The sequence below is a fragment of the Bicyclus anynana genome, chromosome 15 (assembly GCF_947172395.1).
Source record: "Bicyclus anynana chromosome 15, ilBicAnyn1.1, whole genome shotgun sequence".
Taxonomy (NCBI): Eukaryota; Metazoa; Arthropoda; class Insecta; order Lepidoptera; family Nymphalidae; genus Bicyclus; species Bicyclus anynana.
Window position 1 is genome coordinate 14,291,786 of NC_069097.1, and position 26,875 is coordinate 14,318,660.

General features: G+C 36.4%; 1 protein-coding gene across 1 annotated transcript; it reads left to right on the top strand.

Annotated features, from left to right (window-relative positions):
* Positions 1 to 25,405, top strand: LOC112056073 (beta-1,3-glucan-binding protein). The gene is made up of 17 exons (XM_052885937.1): positions 1 to 146; positions 1,884 to 2,162; positions 2,754 to 2,914; positions 4,195 to 4,346; positions 5,066 to 5,217; positions 5,551 to 5,651; positions 6,276 to 6,396; positions 7,136 to 7,248; positions 8,790 to 8,989; positions 16,106 to 16,110; positions 18,565 to 18,725; positions 19,681 to 19,832; positions 19,930 to 20,081; positions 21,419 to 21,519; positions 22,826 to 22,946; positions 24,121 to 24,233; positions 25,162 to 25,405. The coding sequence occupies exons 1-17, from the start codon at positions 23 to 25 to the stop codon at positions 25,360 to 25,362; spliced, it is 2,409 nt and encodes an 802-aa protein (XP_052741897.1). The 5' UTR covers positions 1 to 22; the 3' UTR covers positions 25,363 to 25,405.
* Positions 25,406 to 26,875: the final 1,470 nt, after the last annotated feature.

Sequence of the window (26,875 nt, forward strand, 5' to 3'; positions counted from 1 at the left end):
TACGGAAGACCTTGGATATAAAATGATGATCAAAAGTGGATTGTTGTGTTTGATGCTGGTGGCTTTGGCGGCATGTCAAAATGTGTATAACGTGACAATCACGTTAAGAGCTCTACGGCCGAGAGGATTTCGCGCTTACATCACGGGTATGTTCCTTATGTTATTTTCCTCCCCGAAAAAAAAAAAAAAAAAAAAACACTGGTATGTATAACTATATTAAGTAAGTAAGTTGTTTTTCTACTCCTATTTCGTAATCTACTCAATATAAAATCTCAATGTCTTCTATATAAGAAACAAAGTCGATGAAACCACGCCGAGACTAAATCTAGGAGGCTCTGCTTAGCGCCAATCACAAATTAGTTACCAAATTTTGTTAATTCTCTTATTTCTTTTAAAATGGTCGTAAAAAGTAATATGTATATAATGAGTATTTTTCAATGTTTTCATACTGTGACTATCGCGTAAACGTAAACGCGAATTTATAAGGAGTTGAAACAAAGTAAGTAAAATAAGTAAGTAAGTTGTTTTTCTACTCCCATTTCGTAATCTACTCAATATAAAATCTCAATCTCTTCTATATAAGAAACAAAGTCGATGAAACCACGCCGAGACTAAATCTAGGAGGCTCTGCTTAGCGCCAATCACAAATTAGTTACCAAATTTTGTTAATTCTCTTATTTCTTTTATAATGGTCGTAAAAAGTAATATGTATATAATGAGTATTTTTCAATGTTTTCATACTGTGACTATCGCGTAAACGTAAACGCGAATTTATAAGGAGTTGAAACAGCGCCATCTAGTGGCACTACTGCAAAGCTGTTCAATTCCATATAAATTCGCGTTTACGTTTACGCGATAGTAAACACGTCACAAACACAGTATGAAAACCTTGAAGAATGCCACTAGGCACCACAGGCCATTGTAGTACAAGTCATTTTATTTGCAATGAGGCGAAACCGAATTGAACGAGTGCTACAATGGCTAATCCCGTGCAGTGCAGCATACAATATTTTTTATACGACAACTATTTCGTGCTTTATAATAAACTGACAACGATCCCACCTCGGGCTGTTAATAAATAAGCTTTTCTTTCATCCAGAAATTGTGAATAGCAAGCAGCCTAGCCAAAAAGTTGGTGGTATTACACCCCTGTGCCTCAGTCAGTCATTTTATTTTTGGCATCCCATCAAAGACGTTCAAATTCGAATAATACTTGTTACACATTGTTTAGAGCCTTCATAGTTCAACGGTAAGAGCGGTCGGGCTCATTCTTTCATTTAGTTGGAGGGGAATGGCAATGTTTAAAAAAAGATATGGCAAGTATTATTTAAAACAAAAAGGCGATTATTTTATCGACGAGTGTAAAATATCCGAATCGCACCCCTGACCTATTTGTTGTATTCAAATCGACAGATAATAATTCATCATCATCATCATTTTCAGCCGATGGACGTCCACTGCTGGACATAGGCCTCTTGCATGGACCTCCAAGCATCACGATCTCGAGCCGCCAGCATCCAGCGGTTTCCTGCAATCCGCTTGATGTCCTCTGTCCACCTAGTGGCAGGTCGACCAACACTGCGCTTTCCGGTGCGGGGTCGCCATTCCAACACCTTGGGACCCCAACGTCCATTGGCTCTTCGAACTATATGGCCTGCCCATTGCCACTTCAGCTTCGCGACTCGCTGAGCTATGTCGGTGACTTTGGTTCGTCTGCGGATCTCCTCATTTCTGATTCGATCACGCAGAGAAACTCCAAGCATAGATCGCTCCATCGCCCGCTGAGTGATTTTGAGCCTTCTAATGATATGATATGAGATAATAATTATCTTAACCAAACTTATATTGAGTGATCAATACGAATAATGTTATATTTGTTTCAGTGGATGCACGTAACACAAACTTACTATATTTCTATGCAACTACATACAATAATATGCAAGATGCTCTAAATTTTGGACCTGATAAGGGTCAAATTGAGGGTGCAGCAGTAAGACAACCGAATGGTAGATGGCTGTTTGAAGATTACTTTGTCGCTTTAACAGTAGGAACGGTTGTCAAATATGGTATATTTATCCCTGAACAACTTCCTAATGCAGCTGGTGATGATGGACTTATGTTTAATGGTCCACGAGTGGATTACAAACTGTTTTATGTGGCAGGTGAGTTAAGAAAGAAAGAAAGAAAATTATTTTATTTGGACACACACACACATAGTACACAAAAGACAACAAATACCAAACAAAAGAAAGAAATTTCAAAAATATAGTAAACTAATAATTATAGATATTAAACTAATGATTAAATTAAATCCAAAAAAATGATGTGTGTGGTACCAAAATGGTCATCACTCAGCATGTGCTACGCTAGTGACGGATGCACCAGCGCAGCGCTGGTCTTCCGTAGAGCCATGTGGTGACGCGGGCGGAAACAACAAGTTAGAATTGTTATAGCTTTATAGGAGACAGAATCAAGTCCGGGAGCCGCAGCAGAAAATGCTGAAACCGGTAAGTGGCTCAAGTATGCCTCTCTGACAGAGAGTTACATATTTGTACCTTTTGCCGTGGAGATCCTTGGGCTATTTAGTCGCAGTGCCAAAAAAAATTACCGAATCATTTCACCGTTCACGTTTCACCAGTTGCCACGACTGGTGACAGAAGGGCTGGCTCATTTTTTGCGCAAAGGATCAGCCTGGCTGTCCAACGCGGAAATGCAGCCAGTAGCAATCTGATTATGATGATAACTGGTTTCAGCTCTAGAAGACCCCTCGGCGCCTTTTCCGTATTGCTTACCGACTATCACCAAGGTGCGCGGCAGGCAAGTGTGCGCTGGTGACGTCATTTTCGAAGACAATTTTGACACACTTCGAGAAGACGTGTGGCAGATAGAGCAGTATATACCCACAGATCATCCTGTTAGTATATTCTTAAATATAATAATTTAACTAAACTAATATCATAAAAAGGTCAGATATGATTTTTTTTGTTTGCTTGTTACGATTTAACTTGAAATTACTTGATTGATTTTAAAATACTTTGACCATTAGAAAGCTACATCTTTACCGAGTAACATAAGCTATATTTTCCGACAGCGGAACTGTATAAAATACGTCTTGAAGCACTCTAGTGGCGAAATTGAGTTCAAGCCAATTTTTTGCCTTTGTATTCTAACACACTCTACACACTAAAACACACCTCTGGGCCAACAATGATCGTTGGTCAATCTCACATCCGAATACCGGACGCTTCAAGTCACTCGGACGCCCCATCATCAGTAAAAGTCGCCATATAGGATGCAAGATCACGTTCAAGATACAAGTTAACTTTTGAGTGGGATTTTACCTAATATTTAGTTTGAGCGAGTAGTACCTACTAGTAGTCATCATCTCCTTACCCTTATCCCACTTAAGTGGGGTCGGAAAAATATGTCAATCTCTTCCATTCGTCTATATTACTCGTCAACTCATCATCCACTCCTTTTACACACATGTCAACTTTACTTACTTCCTTTGTCACACAATCCAACCATCTCTTCTTTGGCCTACCTCTCCTCTTATGTCCTTCCATTTGCACATTCAACATTTTTCTAGTAATATGATTTTCCTCCCTACGTATTACATGTCCATACCAAGCTAACCTTATACTCCTCAATTTTTCTGTCACTGGCTTCAGACTTCCTCTTATATACTAATTCCATATTTTATCTATTCTTGTCACACCACACATCTATCTCAACATACGCATTTCATTCACATGCATTCGTTTACTATCCGTCCCTTGTTACAGTAGTTTACAGAATAAATAGAATTGCAATTTTTTACTCGAAATAAAATACTAAATAATTATTGTTATAGAGATAGACAGACCCGTGATAGCCCAGTGGATATGACCTCTGCCTTCGATTCTGAGGGCGTAGATTAGAATGCGTTTCGGAGAATAAACTAACTAAAAAAACTCTAACTTTTCAGTTATGTGCATTTCAATAAATTAAACACCACTTGTCTCAAACGGTGAAGGAAATACATCGTGAGGAAACCTGCATACCTGAGTATTTTCTTAATTCTCTACATATGTAAAGTCTGCCAAACCGCATTGGGCTAGCGTGGTGGACTATTGGTCTAAACCATTCTGAGACCCGTGCTCAACAGTCAGCCGAATATGGGTTGTTAATGATGATGACGAATTGTTGTTATAGGAATATCCATTTGTGTCGTATCAAAGGTTAAGATCGGATCCGAATGTTTTTGTGGAAAACGGCAACTTGCACATCGTTCCCAAACTGCAGGACGCTTTGATGAGTGATCACAATCAGTCGATTGAAACTGGATCTCTTGATTTAACAGATGGGTATACAAACATATAGCTTTACTAATTACATATAGCCCAAAACTACCTATAGTTTTGGTTTTAATTTATTAAGTACATCATATGATTGTTTTGTTAACTTAAGAATAATTTGTTTATTCTTTACAAGTTAGTCCTTGACTAAAATCGCACAACCATTTCGGTTTCTACACGACATCGTGCCAGAACGCTAAATTGATTGGCGTTGCGTGTATACCGGAGCAGTTGTTGTTATTTTGATTTTTTTTTAATTTTCTCTATTTTGAGAGAGTTGCTAGTGCCACCCTCGCAGTGCAACTTGTTGCAAGCCTCAATCACATTTGAGAATTACAACTATACCTCAGACCCCCAACGCCGATTGTAGAACTGGACGCCCGAAAAATGTACTTTAAGACCCTGATAACAACGTCTGTCAATATTTCATAGCGTCTTCGTCAGCAAAGTCTCTGATTTATTACATCCTTGATACGGATATTTCATCCACGGTTACGTAGACTTCAGGACTGATACGCTCAGACCAAAACACTCTTCCCGAACGAAGTCAGGTTGCTGGTATACTGAATTGTGATTACTGTCATTTCGTTAGTGTCACTTGCCTGACTTTGAACTCTAAAGTGCCACAAAAGGGGACAGATCCTCTATCTTCAGCCACAAATAGACTGATAAATAAATCTTTTCTTTGCATCACACAGTCAAGTAAAAAGTATTTTATCTGCTTTTAGTTGCACAAGAAGTGAGTGCTCAAAAGTGGCTTTCGGACCGAATATACTGCCGCCGATAGTGAGCGGTCGACTGACCAGCATACCCTTCGCCTTCACCTATGGGTTTGTTTTCATAAGAGCTAAGATCCCTCGAGGGGACTGGCTCTATCCTGGTAAGTAGGGGACTATGAACAAAGTTCTGTTAGTATAATTGAAAGTAGTAGAGTAGAGAAGAGAGATTATCATCAGAGAGATCAGTCTGTTTCCGTCCATTGTTGGACATAGGCCTTTCCGAGAACGCGCCAACACACACGATCCTCCGCCTTTTTCATCCAGCCACATCCCGCTTAATGTAGTATATCTGAAAGACCATTAATCCAGAAAACTCAAAAGCTCCCAGTATTTGTTGTTCCATAAACAACATTCGTCATATATCGAAACCTTCTGTCGTCCACGAAATGCTATAATATCTTCACGTATTTATGATTCAAAATATTTTTTTACAGAATTACTACTTGTTCCATTATTCAAGAAATTCATCGGAGAAAAGGCCTTGGCCAGCATATTGAAAGTAGCGAGGATAAGCGACGTCCTTTCTGGATTTAAAGTATGCAGTTTGAATAAGTTTTTTTTTAATTTTTTATCTTGTCCCCCATAACTGCTGCGTATGATGATATGGGTCACAGGAATTGATATGTCTACTAAACTTCACGTTAATTGGTTCTGTAGATTTAGAGAAAATTTAGGCTGCCGGACAGACAGACACGCGAGCGATCTTTGGGTATTGTTTTTGTATTTATGTACGTTCAGAACCCTAAAAATTGTAATGTATGCTAGGTTAACATTTGTAGGTAGTCACATAAATTATGTCATCTTTCTGTGTGTGATTAAATGGCGTATGGTAAACCGTGTTGTAACTATTATTTCTCTCTCAATATATTTCAGTGAAAAAATTACCAACCTATGTCGGACTCTAAAGAACATGCTAGGTTAACGTCCTTTGGAACCCTCTTCACGCGAGTAGATTCTCACACACTCGCATTTTTCCTTTTTTTAATAGGGTGCGGGGCCTGGAGCAAATGCCACCTACCGCCTTATGGCTAATCCAGCGCTGTCTATAGCTGTATTTGATCTGAGCTTTACAATAGAGTTTAATGCGCTGTTTCAACAAGTATTAACAAGCCATAATTTTTCCTAATAGAGCTTACCATAAAATGTACACATTTTACAGAATTTTAAGGGATGGAACGCAGATGAACGTTGTATTAACGGAGGACCACATACAAGCACTCAAGCTGCAAGAGAAGAGCGATCGGGTCAATTTCATGAGTTCGCGCTGCTATGGAGGCCAGGTAATTGTGATTAGAAGGATGAAAGGGAACTGGGAAAGTGAAGAATGTGAAAGAGGTTGTGACGCCGGTGGTAGGCTAAATGGCAGGTACACTAGCGTTTTTGGAGGTAGGAGGGGTTTTTAGCCGTTTTACCCAAACGGGTGTCTATGAGGATTATCCCCCCTACGAAAAAAAAACAAAAAAAAAAAAATTGAGTTTTAAATTAGTGTTTACCTCATCCCAGGAAGTATCTACTACGCCATATATATATCTGAAAAAAAAAGAAAAACTCAGACCCTAGACCCTGAAGGCCAACCCTATTAATACTTCTTGGTAATTTTTAGTAAAAAAACAAAGCATTCAAAATATCTAGCAACGTTTTTGAACTCTGAGCTCAAATAATAAAAAAATAAAAAAATAATTGTTTGAATTTTATGTTATTGAGATTTCTTTAAATCTGAATGTAAATTAAAAGCTTTTGAAACTTTTAATTATCTCTGTAACAACTTTTTCAAGGATTTTTTTATTTAGGAACTTTTTCAACTTTCAAAGCTGACAGTTACCTAAATAAAGTTATCTTAATAACGAATGATCCAATTGCGACAAAATAAATTATATTAGATCTTATTTACATATACACACCTATACACACCATCGTAAAAAAAACGTCGATATAATCTCGATTTTCGAAAAATAGGGTGTACTTAATTTACGGGGTTAAGAACTCCTGAATGGTAATGAATTAATATATTTTTTTCAGATTTGATAAAACTTTCTTTGGATGATGTTATTTACATGGATTCTAATGTATGGTGGGCTGATCCATGTTACAAGGACATTCAGTCTGACTTCCAGTCTAGCTTACAAGACTATGTAAGTTCTTAGTAACGGTCTTACCTTTTTATATTTATAGATTTTTATATTTAATCTATACTAATATTATAAAGCTGAAAAGTTTGTTTATTTGTTTGTTAGTTTGTTTGATTGAACGCGCTAATCTCTGGAGCTGCTGGTCCTGGTGCTGAAAAAAATCTTTCAGTGTTAGATAGCCCATTTATCGAGGAAGGGTATAGGCTTATATATATATATATATATATATATATATATATATATATTAGCCCCGTATTCCTATGGGACCGAGAATCATGCGGGTGGAACGGCGTGGCGTATACATTAGAAAACAAAATCCTTCGGCGCATGTCTGTCTGTTCACGATAAACTCGAAACTACTCAATGGATTTTCATGCGGTGTTCACTAATAGATATAATAATTCATGTGGAAGGTTTATGTTTTAGGTTGTTGTTGTCGTGTAGTTGTGTACTTGTCAAAATTCTGTTTAAATTGATTGAATTCTTACGATAATTTAAAATTTCGAAAAAAGTCTAAAATTAATACAAAACAATACAAGGTGGGATATACCGCATTTACAGCAGGGTTACACAGGCGATACCGCGAGCATCTATAGGTACATCAAAAAAATATGATGCCTATAATATACTCAGAGGCACAATTATCCCCCCACTTTAATATACCGCGTCATATTAAAGTGGGTGGATAATTATGCTTTTGAGTATAGTTAGCTTTTTTTTTTTAGCATTTTTTTTTGTATTTAACGGTTTTTATGCGGTATCCTACCCGAACGCTAAAACGCTTGACACGTCTTTGCCGTTAGGGTCAAAAATTCAATTCAAGTTTGTATGTCAAGAGAGATTTTCATTTTTATATAAATGGAAATCAATGTGAACTTACAACCCCTATTTCACCACTTTAGGGGTTGAATTTTAAAAATTCTTGAATCACATAACACTTTAAATTTCGTATTTTTTCGTGATTTATAAATAAATTTTTAAAACTGTAACTCTAAAAATGGACGACTTTCCATTCAAACTTTCAACCCCTATTTTGCCCCCTTTTTTATTTAAGGGATCAAAAGTAGCCTATGTTCTGCTGCAAGGTCCCATTTATCATGATACCAAAATTCATCTTGATCTGAGGGCCTAGTGGCAGTTTGATACTGTTACTATCGCGTTAACGTAAACGCGAATTATATGGAATTGAAACAGTTGTGCAGTAGTGCGCAGTAGTAGATGGCGCTGTTTTAATTCCTTAGAAATTTGCGTTTACGTTAACGCGATCGTCACGGTATCAAACTGCCACTAGGCCCTCAGTTCAGCTGTTTAGCCGTGAAAAGGTAACAGACAGACAGCCAGACTTACTTTTGCATTAATAATATTAGTATGGAAATGTAGATTTACAGCCAATTTCTTCTTGAAAGCTAAAGTAACAGTTAAAGTAGTAAGTAGTAAAGAAGACTTTATTTTTCAGTGAATAAGACCGTCACTTTTGATTTATGACGTTACTTTGACTGTTACTTGCGATGAAGAAACTGGTCGTTAGATGTAATATTTTGTAGCGTCACCTATCCCTGGGAGTGGCTGCCGGGGGCTCGCTGTTCCCGGACTCCATCGTCACCGACGCCGGACACGCCAAGCCTTGGCGCAACGGCGACGCCAAAGCCAGCCTCAAGTTCTGGCAGAACAAAACACTGTGGTTGCCGACTTGGACTGCGCCGAGCTTGGTCATTGACTACGTTAAAGTTGTAGCTTTAGGATAGCTTTATTCTTTTTAATAAATGTTTTTTTTTTTTTTTTTTTTTAATTTATTTTATTGATAAGATATAACAATTATTTTACATATCGATACTCTCGCCAAACTGTACAGGCAGTTTGTTGGCGAGTTGACGCTCATTATTCTAGTTATTTTTTAAAAGTAATTGCTAAATCTAATTTTAATAAGATAATTAAAACTAAGGTAACCTAGGAATTTAATATTATAAAATGAAATAATACAAAAAAAAAATACAAAAGGTGCAAAACAATTTCTATTAAGTAAATCCGTCAGTGATGGGGTCCCCAAGGAAAACTTTCTTTAATTTCTTCTTGAGGACTCCTTCACTGATCTCCCTTTCTTTTTTGAGCCACTCAATTTTATTATATATTTTAGGTACCATGTAGCCGGTAGTTCTTTCACCATAGTAATTATTGGCTTTTGGCATGATATATTTTTTTTTTTCTGTTATTTCTTAGAGATTTTAAGAACTGTATAGGTTTTTTATACTTATATGTGTAGTAATTTTCTTTAGAAACAAGATATTCAATTTTAACGTCTATCGGTAAAATCTTAAATTCTTTAAACAAATATTCATAATTTCCATCTATTTTTTGGCTACATTTTTTCTTTACTTTTTTTAATAATCTAATTTGTATTTTTTTAATTTCTTTTATATAAGTAGTGAAAGTTCTACCGTATACACTAAGCCCATAACTCATCACTGAGTCTGCTAGTGCATAATAAACCACAAGCATAGTGCGCTTACTCAATACTCTTTTAAGATGATAAAACATCCCCAACACAGATCGGAGTTTATTGCACACAACTCCTATGTGGGTCTTCCAATTAAAGTGGCGATCAATATGTAACCCTAGATATTTGTATTTATCGACATACTCCAGTTGCTGACACGTACATAAGCTATGATTGTTGTGCAAGCACTCATATGTGTGACCAATGATTCCTATGTCTGCGTAATTTACAGTTTTAGCTGTTTTGTTATGTGGCGAAAATATATGCATGCACTTGGTTTTTTCCATGTTAATAATGATACCGTTGTCGTGCGCCCATTTTATTATATTCTGAAAGTCTAATTGAATATTATTACGTACTACACTTATATCTTTTGAAGCGCACAACACACACATATCATCGGCATACATATATACTTGACACTGCTTGACTACATTAACCACACTATTAACTAGCATTAAGTATCCCAAGGGGCCGTATATCGAGCCCGTCGGTACACCTAAGGTCACGTCACACTCATCACCCACGGTACTATCGATAGCGGTGCGTATAGTTCTGTCAGTCAAGTAATTACGGAACCATTCATTTGTTGGCCCCATAATTCCACACTCTTGCATGGCTAAAAGTAAGACACTCTTATCCAGCGTATCAAACGCCTTTTTATAATCTATGAAAAGAGCCACTATTTGTTTTCCATCATTCAAACTGTCATTAATATAATCAGAGAATTGAGTGAGAGCCGTTACAGTACTTCTGCCCTTTCTAAACCCATGTTGAGCGTCAGTTAAAATATCGTACTTTTCTAGAAAATTGGAGACCTGGCCTACTACAACTTTTTCAACAATTTTATTAATAACAGACAGAATAGCTATCGGTCTATAATTAGTGTACTCCAAGTGACTACCATTTTTATAAATAGGACGTATGATTGCTTTTTTTAATGTGTCTGGGTATAATCCTTTTGTTATACACATATTAACAAAATTCGCTAATATTGGACTTAATTGTTTTTTAACAAATTTTATATCCTGTACCCTAATTTTATCAAAACCAGGGGCTTTTTGACTACTTAATTTATTTATTATTTTTTCAATTTCATCGGCTTTAACCTTTGTGTATCTGAATGAAACATCCGTAGTCTTAACATAAGATTTTCTATCTAAAAATTTTATATTGCAGTTGTGTTTAAGGTTTTTAATTTCTTGAGTAAAAGTTTTAGTAAAATTGTTACAAATACTATAAATATCAGTTATTTTGCCCAAATATCTCATAATAACACTATCTAGCTTAGGTTTAATTCTTCCTAACCAGCTGTTAACTGTTAACCAGATCTTTCTGTAATCACCACTGCAGTTTTTAATTTCCTGTCTTCTATATTTATTTTTAGCAATATTGATAAGCTTATTTACTTTATTTCTTTCTAATGTTAAGATTTGTTATGTTTTTTTTTTATTTCAGAATTTGAATCATAAATCAAACTTGACTGCAACTAATATAATTTCTATTTCGTGCTAATTTTTATTAGGATTCCGTTGTCCACAAGGAACCCTTGTGGCCACCATGTCCGTCCGTCCGTCCGCGTTAGCGAGAGAGTATTACTGCTAGAAAGCTGTAATTTAGCTTGAGTATGTACATAAAAAATGTGAACAAAGTCGTAAAATGGATCTTTATCTTGGAAAATATTTTTTGGGTTACTAAATGTAAAGTGAGGATATATTTTTTTAATTTTTACTTTATAGTGTGGGGTATCTTTGAATAGGTTTTTGAAAGTTATTCTAGTTAGTCTTTCACCAAGGTCCGTTTGTAAGAGCTAATTTATTAATCCGTTAGTAACTTTACAGAGCTAATTTTTGTTAGTCAAATGTCAGTCTCTACTAGCTACACGTTTATTTTATGGATGCGTGAAAAAAATCTCAAGAGTAGGATACATAATAAAATTACAACAAGAAAAACTATAACAGCTTAGTAGCGATTGCTATATAAAGAGTAATAGTCGACCAACTTCTTCGTCGAAAGCCTATATCCATTTCCACACGGATGACAAATTCAATAGCGGCTAGTTGAATTATTAAATAGCTAGGCCTAGTCGCAGCTATTTTAAGGAGGGGGCTATATTTAGTTATTTTACGTCACAAATTGATAGTTTCTGACCGAATACAGTTTTTACAACCAAAAATAGTGTGAAATCTCTTCTTGCGTATTACGTACTAATTAACTTATAGGAAGTTAAACAAATATTTATCACCTAATAAAATTTTAGGTACATAAATAAAAAAAAATGGCACTTAATCACCTCAAATACAAAATATTTTAACTCGACTGGTGACAGAAGGGTTGGCTCATTTTTAACACACTTCAAAAAGGAGGAGGTTCTCAAGTTGATCCTCCTCCTTTTTGAAGTTCTCGGTATATTTTTTTTTGCGTAAAGGATCATTTGTTCAGCACCTTAGTCAGTCGTCCCAAATTACCTTTCGTTATTAAAAAAATACCGTTATTTTTATGAGATACTTACATAACTATGAATTAACTGTATAAATTTAAACAAGAATATAATATGATAACCTTTGGTTCAATGTTTTCCCAGAGTATATCATTGACTTGATTAAATCATTTTAGGCAGTATTAGTTTTTGGTCAATATTACATCGAACTGCGTGGTTTCTGTAGAATCGCCCGTATCGTAAATTTAAAAATGTATCTTCTTTGTATCATAAAACCTTTGGTTTAAGTAAAAATATTGTGACGATTATTAATCGGTCAAAATACTAAGTACCAGAAAGAGGAAACCGTGAGTTAGGTACGTTCGCCACAGTTATTTAAAGGTAATAGCGCATGTAATAGTTCTTCAGTGCCTCAAGACAAAAGTCTTCGAACAGTGCGTGTTGCCAGTGATGATGACCTATGGTTCCGAGACTTGGTCGCTAACTATGGACCTCAAAAGAAGGCTCAAGAGTCACACAGTGGGCGAAAGAACGAGCTACGTTAGGAGTATCTCTGTGTGATTGAATTAGAAATGAGGAGATCCGCGGAAGAACCAAAGTCACCGACATAGCTTAACGAGTTGCGAAGCTGAAGTGGCAATGGGCGGGGCACATAGTTCGAAGAGCCGATGGACGTTGGGTTCCCAAAGTGCTGGAATGGCGACCCCGCACTAGAAGGCGCAGTGTTGGCCGACCCCCCACCAGGTGGACTGACGACATCAACCGAGTCGCAGGGATTCGCTGGGTGCAGGTGGCTCAGTATCTGATGTTTGGAAGTCCCTATAAAAGGCCTATGTCCTGCAGTGGACGTCCATCGGCTGATAATTATGATGATGATGATAATTATGATGAATAGCGCACGTATACGTGTATTACTTTGGAAAGGGATCTGTACCAGATAGCCTCGCGCTCAACCAAGCGTCGCCGCGGCTTCGACTAGGTGACTCTTGGTCCAAAAGCTGCTTCAGCTCATAATCTAAATTGATGTTTTTTATAATTTCTTTAGTGTGAGCTTCGAATTTGTATCTGTCGCTCTCTGTCTATAGTATTTGTATACAGAGAGATATAGAGATGAATTTGAAACTCGTACTTGCTAGTGCACAAAATATTGTTACTGAATAGCCCTCCTGGTGGACAGTTTTGGGTAGGTATTTGAGGCAAGTTGATAATTTGTCTCAAAACTCAGTTAGCCACCAGAATCAATAATTTTCGTAAATTAAATAATTGATCGTATCATAGAGACGAAACTACTTACGAAAAATTAACTTGTTATTAATCAGGTGTAATAAATGTTTCACGGATCCCTGTTTAGAGCTATTAGCGTGAAAAATAAATATCCTAGTGACTCATTATTATTTTTTTTTTATTCTTTACAAGTTAGCCCTTGACTACAATCTCACCTGATGGTAAGTGATGATGCAGTCTAAGATGGAAGCGGGCTAACTTGTTAGGAGGAGAATGAAAATCCACACCCCTTTCGGTTTCTACACGGCGTCGTACCGGAACGCTAAATCGCTTGGCGGTACGTCTTTTCCGGTAGGGTGGTAACTAGCCACGGCCGAAGCCGCCCACCAGCCAGACCTGGAAAAATTAAGAAAAACTCAATCTGCCCAGCCGGGGATCGAACCCAGGACCTCCGTCCGTCTAGATCCACCGCGCATACCACTGCGCCACGGAGGCCGTCAAAAAATTTGAATGGTACATCGAGATATATAATAAGGCCGCAGGTCTGGTGGTACGTCAGCCGTGGTGTTGAAACCGAGGTATGGATAGAATAAACTTGTCCATAGCCCGCTTCTATCTTATTACTTAATGTTAATGAGATCGCAGACAAGGGCTTGCCATTGAATAAAAAACAACGAAAGATTAATAATTACTAATATTATTCCCATTGTAATGATTTACATTATTTTCTAGTGGGCCATTTTATATGTTGATGAAGTGTTGGCAAACAGCAAGGAAGATTTGAATGGCCCTGAATGCAGCCGTACTATAAAATGATGGTTAAAAGTGTCATGTTGTGTTTGTTACTGGTGGCTTTAGCAGAATGTCAAAATATGATGAACTTAAACGTTATGTATAATGTGACGGTCACTTCAAGAGCTCTACGTCCGAAAGGATTTCGCTGTTACATCACCGGTATGTTAAAGTAAAAATACGTTATTGGGACATTTCTTTAAAAAAAATCTTGGGGATCGACAACTTTTGTGCCATATTAGGTATATAAATTACGTGAGATGTTTTAGGGGGGGAGGGGGTCGAGTCAAATCTCATCTAATCTTACGTTGGAGGGAGGGGGGGTCTCGGCAAATATCACGTAATTTTTTTTCTGAATGAAACAAAAAAAAATATACTATTTTGGTCAATTTAATCCAGATTGTACATGCTTAAGATTTAATCTTAAGCGTAATCGTAATACGATTAAGATCATTTACTAATTCGTTCTAAAAAAATAATTTCATTTATCCCTCGACGTCATACATTTACTGACTGTCCAATCACCATCCCTCATGAAAAAAAATGTAAAAAATATATATTTCGAAGTACAAAAAAATGTATTTTAAATATATTAAAAATCTATAAAAAAATATATAAAATATGTATAGTAAATATATTTTTAATAACTAATTTTTGGCCGGTTTTCATATATATTTTATAATATATTTTTAATATATTTTAGTTATATTCAAGATATATTTTAAAATACATAAAAAATAAATGGCTAAAAATATATTTAAAATATTCTTTTTTAAGCCACAGTACTTACGATTTAAGTATTCTATTGTTAAATTTTTATTATACTTATAATTAAACTCTCAGCAATATTGATTACTAGTCTTAACTAGTCGTAAATAAAAACACGAAGCAAATTTTCTTTTCTTTTTACAATAATCTAACACATTTACATAAGAAACCCACATTTTGAAAAATCTCACGTGAGATTGGGGGATGGGGGGGAGGGGGTTGAAAAAAATCTCACGACATCTCACCAAGGGGGGGGGGGAGGGTCAGAAATTTCGAAAAAACACCTCACGTAATTTATGAACGCCCCCTAATGCATATTAGCTTGTGCCTTATTGGTTAATGACAAGTTTTATCCGGCAGTTTCAAAAAGGATCCAAAATGATTGATCGTCTTTGTTTTTATAGACTATAGAGTAAGAAGTTGTTCCGCTTAACCTTAATAAGGATACTTTTATAAATATTTGCTACTAGCGGACGCCGGCGACTTCGTCCGCGTGAAAATCGATGTAAACTTTCAATTACCCCTACCATACCCTAACCCTATCTCTACCCTACCCCTACCCAACCCTACCCTACCCCTTAATTTTTTTCTGTCATAAGAACCTTCTCTTGACAATCACAAACTCATCAAACAAAAATATTAGTAAAATCAGTACTGTCGTTCACGCGTGATAGCGTGACCAAGGGATATATAGATTTTTATATATAAAAAAATCTATCTAATCGTCCGTTAATTTGTGACGTTAGGAACACACCTACATTGCTTAAACAACAGTGAGTGCTTGTAATTTACCTAATATGAACTTTATAAATTAATAATAAAGCGCAAATTGACCACGTTTTAGTTAGAAAATATTTGTATAAATAAAAGAGAAGGGCTATTTTTATGGTTTTTCCGGCAATTACTCGAATTTTATTTTATTATTCGAAATTTAGCGTGGAACGAATCCCAGACAAACATTCCCAACGATACAAAGATTATTTTCTGATGTTAAATAATAATGTCTCAGATCGTCGGCGACATTATTTCTGATTACCGAATCATGGTGGTATACTCGTACCTTGAAGAACTCTGAACTTACGTGGTGAATTTCTCGGAAAAAACCTTTACACATTTTTATGATATTCTGCTTTTTATTTCAGCCGATGTAATATCTACTACTATAGTGCTATTTTTCTACGGATATATTTTTAACAATACGCAAGATGCCGAGCTGGAATTTGGTCCATTTAAAGAATTACTTTGGGGTGCAGCGACTAAACAAGCGAACGGTATATGGCTGTTTGAAGATCACGATGTGATTTTGAGAGTAGGGAATGTAGTGAGATTTGGCATTTTTATCCCTGACCAATCTCCTAATGGAGTTATCAGAGATGGACAAGCCCTTATACTGTTTAATGCTGCAGTACCTAAACCCAGACATTATTATGTTGAAGGTGAGTTGGAAAATTCGTTTTTATACGAACAGTGTGCCTAGTGGGAGTTTTTAATGTTTTCATAATGTTACTATCGCGTTGACGTAAATGTAAATTTATATGGAATTGAAACAGTTGTGCAGTAGTGCCTCTAAATGGCGTTGTTTCAATTCCTTTGAAATTCGCCTTTACGTTAACGTGATAGTAACAGCATCAAACTGCCCTCAGGCCTAGTGGCAGTTTGATACTGTGACGAGCTTCTAACGAATTGAAAGAGCGCCATCTAGTGTCACTACTGCACAGCTGTTTCAATTGCATATAAATTTGCGTTTACGTCAACGTGATCGTAACAGTATGAAAATATTGAAAACTCCCACTAGGCACACTGATATTTTTAACGTGAATACGTCTCTAATGTTGTTTCAATAGTTCCAATAAAACGAATGTAACAAAATCGGGGCATAAAATTTGCTGTTACGGTTACGTAACTATCGTAGCTATCTGTAATAACACCAATAGCTGAAGGATAAAAAAAAATACGCTAAGTTAAAAGTCATATAAAGTGGAGAGGGATGCGCTGCTCATTAGAGGTCATTTTGTCGGTTTCGATATTGCAAGTTAGTATAATTTTTTTTTTTATTTAGAGAACTCACAACTTTCTGTTAGGTGTAAAATAGATACAGTGAGTTTTTTTTAGAAATTGCGTAAGAGTAAAAAAAATAACATCAAAAAACCTAAGGTCGGCCTACATGCGTCAAAATGTCTATGGTTGAAAAGGGCTATCAAATTATATCAATACTAGCAGACGCCCGCGACTTCGTCCGCGTAAAATTTAATGTCAACTTTACTACTACCCCTACCCTACCCCTACCCTACCACTACCCCAACCCTACTCCTACCCTACCCAACCCCTACCTCTACCCTACCCCTACCTTACCTACACCCTACCCCTACCCTCCCCGTACCCTAACCCTTCCCTACCCCTATCCCAGCCGTACCCCTATCTCACGCCTATACTACTATATATACTACCCCTACCCTACCACTTCCCTATCCTACCCGTACCTCTACCCTACTCCTACCCTACCACTTCCCTATCCTACCCCTACCTCTACCCTACCTCTACCCCTACTCTACCCTGACCCTACTCCTACACTACTCCTACGCTTCCCTACCCGTACCCTACCCTACTCTATAACTTTTCTACCTTACTCTTACCCTTAGCAAAATGGGTCCAGCCCTTCGAGAGTGGTGCGATGACCAAGGGCAATAGAGACTTCTATGCTAATAATATAAAGAGGTAAAGTTTGTGTGGTTGTAGGAGGTAATCTCTGGATCTACTGGACCGATTTGGAAAATTGTTTTACCAATAGAAAGCTACGTTATTTGCGAGTGTCATAGGCTATGCTTGATCCCCATATTCACACGGGAACGGGAACTACGAAATTGAAAGCGCAGAGCGTCATATAGCGGAATTTCTGCGTCTTTTAGAAATTTTGTATTATCTCCGAAACTATTTAACTAATTAACATACTGTAAAAGGCAAATCTTCACCATAACATCCTTATAATTATTAAATAATTTATTTTAATAAGGATTAAAGTTTTGTTCTATAAATAAGGACGTAAACCTAAGTATATAAAATTAATAATTTTTAAAACACAAAAGGTACTATATCTGCTAATATATAGAAGATAGATATATGGTGTCGCGGACTTTTTGTAGAACTTTTAAAGGTACATAAAGCCTCCATACATTGATTTCAATTTTACACAATGGATAAGGCAGCGCATGCGCATAAGTCTGTTTATGATGAATTTCGGTCCGACCTGTATGACAAAAACTGTGATAACTCGGCTAATATGTATGATACCTATATAAAATAATAAAGCCTATAGCACTCCCCGAAAATGTAGCATTCTATTGGTGAAAGAATTTTTGAAATCGGACCAGTAGTTCCGAAGATTACCCCATTTAAATAATGTTACAAACTTACAAACTTTACCTCTTTATAATATTAGTATAGAAAACACCATTTGGACTAACCAGACAGTTACAGGAACGTAACTAATTTACGTGTCTTCCTTATACTGGCATACATTATGAGTATGCCACTGCTCTCGTCATTATCAGTCTATTTTAACGATTTACTAAACGGCATTTAGAAAAAAAAAAATTTTTTGCAGCTCTGGTAGACCCGTCAGCCCCGCCTCCGTATTGCAAGAATACTGTCACCAAGGTCCGCGGCAGACACGTGTGCGCTGGTGACGTCGTTTTTGAGGACAATTTTGACACACTCCAAGAGTCTCAGTGGCAGATCGAACATTATATACCCACAGATCATCCAGTGAGTATATTTTGCGATAAATATAACACCGTAAATTGTTCCGAAATGGAAATCGATATCCCGATTCAGTGTCTTTTCATAAAACAAAATATTTTCCACTATGCCTGAGTGTTCCTCAAATCTCTGCAGCATAGTTTTAAGAAATTCAAATGAAATCACAAATTGAATGAACCGATAAAATAAGAAAAAAAAGCTTTTTTAACCGACTTTAAAAAAGAGGAGGTTCTCAAGTTGATATTTTTTATGTATGTGCATCGATTACTCGAAGACGCCTGAACCGATTTGAAAATATATTTTTTTGTATAAAAGGGGTATACTTTCCAGGTACATACCATCATAGTAGGATCTGATGATGGGATCCTAGAGAAATCCAGCAAAACACTTTCAAAAATTATATGAGCGACTACTGTGTTCGTAAATTTTTCATAAAGTATATTAAAGCACTACAATATCATGAAGGTTTGGAATCGATCTCATGATAGAGCCAAAATACAGACGAGGGAACTCCTTAACGATTTACATCAGTTACCTAGTGTTTGGGCTTGATTAATTTGTATTGATGAGAACTTTCCTCCTAGATCGGTTGTAACTATCAATAGGGGTGATAAAGATCAAGAACAATTAAGGGAACACGTAGTATCTATATCTTTTGCACTAAAAATGGAAACAAATAAAAATTCTAATAAAAAAATACAACCGACTTCAAATTCTAAAAACGTACCCACTAAACTATAAAGTAAAAATAACAACATAATATTATTATGTTCTACCTGCTGATTCGTTTGAAGACGGTGCTAAGCCGATGATGTAAACATAATAATAGTATTTTGTTATTTTTCACTTTTTAGTTTAGTGGGTACGTTTTTAGGTTTTGAAGTAAGTTGTATATTTTTATTATTTTTTTTTAGTGCACAGTTTTGTGTATTGTACATAAATATAATTGTAATGATTATAGGAATATCCATTTGTGTCATATCAAAGGTTAACCTCGGAACCAAATGTGTTCGTGGAAAACGGAAAACTGCACATTGTTCCCAAACTGCAGGATGAATTGATGAGTGATCACAATCTGGCAATTGAAACTGGATCACTTGATTTAACAGATGGGTCAGTACATATGAATACATACAAATTTTAAGCAATTTGTGTTAGTACACATTAACAAACTCAAACCAAGATAAAACTACTTTTCAACTATTTTTAGTTGTACAAGAAATGAGTGCTCAAAAGTTGCTTTCGGATCGGATATACTGCCGCCGATAGTGAGCGGTCGCCTGACCAGCATACCATTCGCCTTCACATACGGGGTGGTGTACATAAGAGCCAAGATCCCACGAGGTGATTGGCTCTATCCTGGTAAGTACTTTCAGCGTCGTAATTTTCACATACTTTCCTTGCTTTATTCTATACTTAATCACTATCATTCTCCTCCGTACTTAAAATAAAGGTTTCACTTTCGCGGTTCTAACCACCTTCTTAATCATCGATACAGCAATGATAATAAGTTATCTATGCCATTTAGTCGGACTCACCGCTATAGTGAGTCGTTCACTGTTAGGCGGTAAAACTATGGAATGCCGTGCCGCGGGAGATTCGTCATTCTCAGTCGATTCATATATTTAAACGTCGTCTTAAAGACTACTTTTTATCACAGTAATATATTTAGGTATGTAATATCAATTTAAGTAAGTTTATTTTATTGTATATTTGTATACATATATATTATTAATGTTAATATTGGTATTTATGTATTTTAATGTGTTTCTTAGTTTATGTAAGTATATTTCATTTATTTTTTATTGTACAGTATTTTAAGTCGATATTTGCGCACCAACCACTTCTCTTTGTAAACGTGAACTCCTTATAATAACGGTTGCCTGGAAGATATCACTTTAGAGATAAGGTCGCCGATACACCATTGTTTGTATTTTACTTGGTTTGTTTTTGTAAAATTCTGTTATTTTGTTTTTGTTGTAATAAAGTGTTTTATTATTATTATTATTATTACTTTCTGCTTCAGCTGCTTTTTTGGTATCATGAGGTCCCGATCAGTCCGAATCGTATTGTGACCTTATAAAACACTTCTACAGGATGTCCCATAAATATTATGACATACTTTACACGGTGATAGCTGACGTCAAGGCCTACTTAAATAACGCATTATATTGATTTTTGAACTTAATACAAAAATCTCTACCTTCAGTGCATATTAGACACACCATGTGCAGAATAAACACTTAAGCGTTGATTTTAAACATGGTCATTATTTTTGAATAGTTGCCTCAAGTAATAAAAGTTTAATTTTTTCTACTGCAATGTAACATTTTTCCAAAAAACGGGACTGATTACTTTTACGTTTAACGTTTTTTTTTGTGTGTGATATATTGAAAAAAGAAATGTTCTGAGCAAAGTTGTACATCTAGCTAAAAACGTGTCCTTTGAAAAGGGATTCCAAAGATGTAAGACATTAGTAAATTATTTTCAAACACTTTGTTACCATTGCTATTTTTGTTCCGAAAGGGGTTATTGAAAATTGATTACTTATTAAAATTCGTTCCTGTCGTTTAAATAACAAAATAATTTACATTGAATCATAAGATAAACAATTGAAATGACAAAAACAACATGGAAAATGTAATACATGTAGGTAATTTTACAATTTGAAAATTGTTATAATATCTGTTAAATTACAGAATTATTACTTGTTCCATTATTCAAGAAATTCGTTGGTGAAAAAGCCTTGGCCAGCATATTGAAAGTAGTGAGAATAAGCGACGTTGTTGCAGGATTTAAGGTAGGTACCTACTTCATTTTGTGAAGCCGTGATAGCCCAGTGGATACGACCTCTGCCATTGGTTCAGAGTCCGTAGAGTACAATCCGGTCCGGGGCATGCACATCCAACTATTCAGTTATGAGCATTTTAAGAAATTAAAGATCACGCGGCTTATATGGTAAAAGAAGAACGTCGTTAGGAAACCAGCATACCTAAGAATATACTTATAATATATACCTACTAATATTATAAAGAGAAAGGAGCCGTGATAGCCCAGTGGATATGACCTCTGCCTCCGATTCCGGATGGTGTGGGGCATGCACCTCCAACTTTTCAGTTGTGTGCATTTTAAGAAATTAAATATCACGTGTCTCAATCGGTGAAGGAAAACATCGTGAGGAAACCTGCATACTTTCTTAATTCTCTGCGTATGTGAAGTCTGCCAATCCGTATTGGGCCAGCGTGGTGGACTATTGACTATGGACTATTGACTATTGGCTCGAGTCCCCTCTCATTCTGAGAGGAGACTCGAGCTCAGCAGTGAGCCAAATATGGGTTGATGACGATTATATAGAGAAAAGATTTGATTGTTTGTTTATTTGTTAGTTTGTATGTAATGAATAGGCTCCGAAACTACTGATCGCATTTGAAAAATTTTTTTCATTCACTGTTGGGAAGCTATCCCTGAGTGCTATAGGCTATAATATATTTAAAAAGTAGAGATCATTTCTAAAACTCCAATAATGTAAAATCATATCGTTTAAAACGCGTTCGGTGCAAAAACTATTGATTTTAGAATAAAATAATGTGTTTTCAACTTTGTAGAACGCTACTTTTTTACAAAAAAAGTCGCGATAGCAAATGCGTAACTATTATTGCGTACAGATAAGGTAGGTGTAGGGTGGAGTACGAGTAGGGTAGGTGTAGGGTAGGGAACGAGTTGGGTAGGGTAAGGGTACGGGTAGGGTAGAAGTAGGGTAGGGTACGAGTAGATTAGGGATAGGATAGGTGTAGGATAAGGTAGAGTATCACGCGCACGATTTTGCGGGCGTCCGCTAGTTTTGTATAAAAGCGAAAAGCCACATCACGATACACTGAAAACCGCTTGACGTAAAAAGATGAAATTTGGCAGAGAGGTTGGTGCGTCCGCTAAGAACAGATTTTGCAACAGAGTCGGCTTATGGAGGTCTAAGGGCGAACAAAATCGCGTGTACCCGCTAGTTTTTTAAACTTAATTTTGCGGCACTGACGTCCAACGTTAATTTTTAAAAATTTTCGTCTATCCTCCGCCAGTTTTAATAAAACCATATAATTTAAACATTACAGGATTTTACAGGATGGAACGTGGATCAACGTTGTTATGGTGGCGGACCGCATAAAACAACTGAATTCGTACGCGATGAGTTATCAGATGACTTCCATGAGTTTAGTCTGCGCTGGACGCCAGGTAAGTCCTTTATCTTGACTTAATCATGAGCTGATTAAAGATCATGAGTTTATATAATGATTTATTTATTTTGCTATCATCCGCGAAAATTCGGCGAACTCATGCGACAACGTCACCCAGGTCCGACAAAATACTCTCTACGTACGTTTCACCCCGAAACCGGAGCATCCTCAGGAGATGTTGACTCTACAACGTGCAATTGCAAAGTGTCGTTTTGTCGGACCTGGGTGACGTTGTCGCATGGGTTCACCGAATTTTCGCGGATGATAGCAAAATAAATAAATCATTATATAATCATGATGAACTTCCGCAAAGTAACGCCTGCTTCTATCCAAGATCATGAGCTGTCGAGCAGTTCAGAATATTCTTGTATAGTGGATCAGTAGCATACACTTCATAGATGGAAAAATGTAAGTATAGTTGGAAGAGAATAGTTCGAGAAGGATACGACGTCACTCGACTATTATCGGAATCATTCGGTCGGCTTGTACTGACGCTAGGTGGCGCTAGTTGTTTAGTGTGTAGGGGGAGTGGTTTGTGATATAAGGCGCTCGCCGTACGGTCCGTGACAGTATTCCGGTGGCGATCGATCCATCAACATCTCAGAGTAATTCTTCTTGAATTACTGAATTACTATGGGCTAGGCAGGGAGAATCTCTCTCTATCTTAAGTAGTGATCTCAATTCTATTTTGGTTGCATTTACATTGTGACTTGTTAGATAAATGTCCTGACACATATCGTGAATCATATCATCTTTGTTCAACATTGGTTTTTCTAATCTTTTTAATCCACTTCTGAGTTTACTTAATGTACTACCTACTCTGGGGATTATTTTACAAAGCCTATTGATCACAGGGCTACAAAACTTATAGTCCAGTCATTTACAAATCTTTAAAAAAGGAGGGTATCGATTCGCCCCATAACTCGTTAAAATTGTACATAGTTATGTGTATGTTTTATCAGCTTCTAAGCATTGTGAGTGAGATTTATGATTACATGTAGGTATGTCAGTATGTACTTATATTCGTGGTTCTTTCAAAGATAGACTACAAAAAAAATTGTTGGTGTAGGGATACTCCAACTTAGGGAACATTGAAAGTTAATATTAAAATCCGTAGAGTTAAGTTCTCTCTATGTTTCAAGTCGGTTTAATTTTTTGTTTGCTTGTTTCAGATGCAATAAAACTTTTTGTGGATAATACTATGTACATGGATTCTAATGTGTGGTGGGCTGACCCGTGCTACAAGGACATTGAGTCTGACTTCAGATCTAGCTTACGCGATTATGTAAGTTTTGTGATAACGGCCGTGTTGATTTATAGTCCAGTCAATTTAGACATTCGAAGGTGCTAATCCTAACAAGCTGAAAATCAGTAAAATTGTTCAAAACATAATTATAAATATAAATATAAGTTTAAAAGTTCCCCCATCATTCCTGTGTGTGGATTTTTTTTGTTCAAGGTCAAAGGTCAAAAGAATTATGTCAATACAAACAATAATACTTTCGTAATGTAAATACATTCTGGCACACATCACACCATAACACTACTGTAGTGCAAGTCAAGACCAAAAGTAGTGTAACCACTAATTGACTGCATAAATTACGCACGCAGTTAAGAGTGTGCAATATGTAATTTGGTGGTTACAAATGGTTCTGGTTCTCAGATTCTGGAAAAGTCAGGCTCCTAGCCTGATATTTGGGTAAATGATATTTCAAAGTGTTAGCTTCGTTATGACTATACAAAATATACAATTTGTAAAATGATGAAAGTGTATACGATAGTTTATTTTTTTGAAAAATACATGTGTTGCTCACATTTTGCTTTCAATCTCAGGAAAAGCAAAGTTATTTTCTTTTGAACATGGCCATTTTGTTTTTCGTTATGTTGTTTAATTTACTTGCAATTAGGTAAAAATGGTTTTGGCGCTCACGTCATAAAATTTGCGTCGCGCGTCAATCGCTCCGTGCTTTTCACTCACGTGAAAGTCATAATTCGGTGTCTCCTTTGCGCTTCGAATTTTATCCATATCGTACCGACGCGCTGCGCGCTCTTAAGTAGCAAGGTATTTAGCTGTTCATTGCATAAAAGCAAAATACCCAGCGGTGAAGTTCAGTCGAGTCCCCTAATTTTGCATAAATCGTATTAAAAAACTCGTGTCTCTATTATAAAATTCACTTCGTTCGTTTTTTTTAAACGTTAAATATATTTTGTAGCGTCACCTATCCCTGGGAGTGGCTGCCGGGGGCTCGCTGTTCCCGGACTCCATCGTCACCGACGCCGGACACGCCAAGCCTTGGCGCAACGGCGACGCTAAAGCCAGCCTCAAGTTCTGGCAGAACAAAACACTGTGGTTGCCGACTTGGACTGCGCCGAGCTTGCTCATTGACTACGTTAAAGTTGTAGCCTTAGAATAGTTATTCAATCGAAATAAATGTTGTCATTTTAAAAACTTCTTTTACTTAATATCTTATAAGCGGCTTAAGTTTCTGTTTGTCGCCGATAGCTTATTGGTTGCTTACGTAACCTTAGTATACAAAAGCCATACTCTATGCGCACTGTTTACCAACAAACAAATAGAAAATGAAGAATGAAGGTAGAAAACGCATGTCATTTCATAACTTATTTATTTTAGAATATACTCGTAATATAATAAAATAAAATAAACAACTTATTTGTTAGCACAACACAACTACATAATAACTTTTAACTAATATATTATATTTATAACTATTTAATTTTAATACTAGAAAATGTGTTATGCCTATAAAATGGACCTGACTCCCGACTTTTAAGTGACGCACCTATTGTTTGTTTATAAAATATTATTTAAAATATATTAACAATATCTAATTATTCTTATCTGTGTATTTGTTATAATTATTTTATTTATTATAAATTTAAAGTTAATATACTGTGTAATTCTTAGTTTTAATTAATATATTATAGTGTTTTGTATATTTTATGATTTTATGTTACTTTAGTCCTTTATTAATAAAGAATTATTCTTAGCTTATTAAACTTAATTTTTATTTATTAACAAGTTAATTAAAACTATTATTAGGTGTGAAACAGTGCACATTCAATATGGCTTAAGAATAGGGACACATTTTATGTTTTGACTACAAAATTTTCGCCATATGGCAATTCTTCTTTTGACGGCCTCCGTGGCGCAGTGTTATGCGCGGTGGATTTACAAAACGGACGTCCTGGGTTCGATCCCTGGCTGGGCAGATTGAGATTTTCTTAATTGGTCCAGGTCTGGCTGGTGGGAGGTGTCGGCCGTGGTAGTACTCTACCGGCAAAGACGTACCGTCAAGCGATTTAGCGTTCCGGTACGATGCCGTGTAGAAACCGAAAGGGGTGTGGATTTTCATCCTCCTAACAAGTTAGCAAGCTTCCATCTTAGACTGCATCATCATGAAATTCTTGAATGGTTCCAATGTAAAGCTCTGAAAACAATGTTGGGCATACCTCGATGTATCAGCAATTTGTGCATGTACCCGTACCTCGATTTCGGCATATGAACTATTCGTGAAGAAATAGCCCAGTCCAGCCTGAGGTATGAGGAGAAACTGTCAGTCCACGCAAATGAGCTTGCGCGGGCTCTGAGTCGCCAGGGTGGACTTCTGGCTACAGAGGCACATCATCCCTGATCTAGAAAACAGATTCATAATAACCAGGCGAAGTGAGAGTCGCTTATACAAAATCTAACAGCGAATTATAGTCCCCGAAGAAGATAATAATCCAAGATAATACGAGTGTCAGACAAAAAGTGGCTTATTGCTTTGCTTTTTTAAGATTGCCATGACCCATAATAACAAAAATAAATTTTGCGGATTCTAAGAATTTTATTTGTACTAAAGTAAATAAAGCGCCAAATTTTTGTTAAAATTCAGTGTAACCCTAAAAATCTTTATCTTAGTATTA

Excerpts from the sequence above, each read along its gene's own strand:
- LOC112056073 (XM_052885937.1), top strand. The coding sequence starts at position 23 with ATGATGATCAAAAGTGGATTGTTGTGTTTGATGCTGGTGGCTTTGGCG. Across the intron at positions 2,163-2,753 it reads CAAACTGTTTTATGTGGCAG|CTCTAGAAGACCCCTCGGCG; the intron begins GTGAGTTAAGAA and ends AACTGGTTTCAG. Across the intron at positions 18,726-19,680 it reads ATATACCCACAGATCATCCA|GAATATCCATTTGTGTCATA; the intron begins GTGAGTATATTT and ends TAATGATTATAG.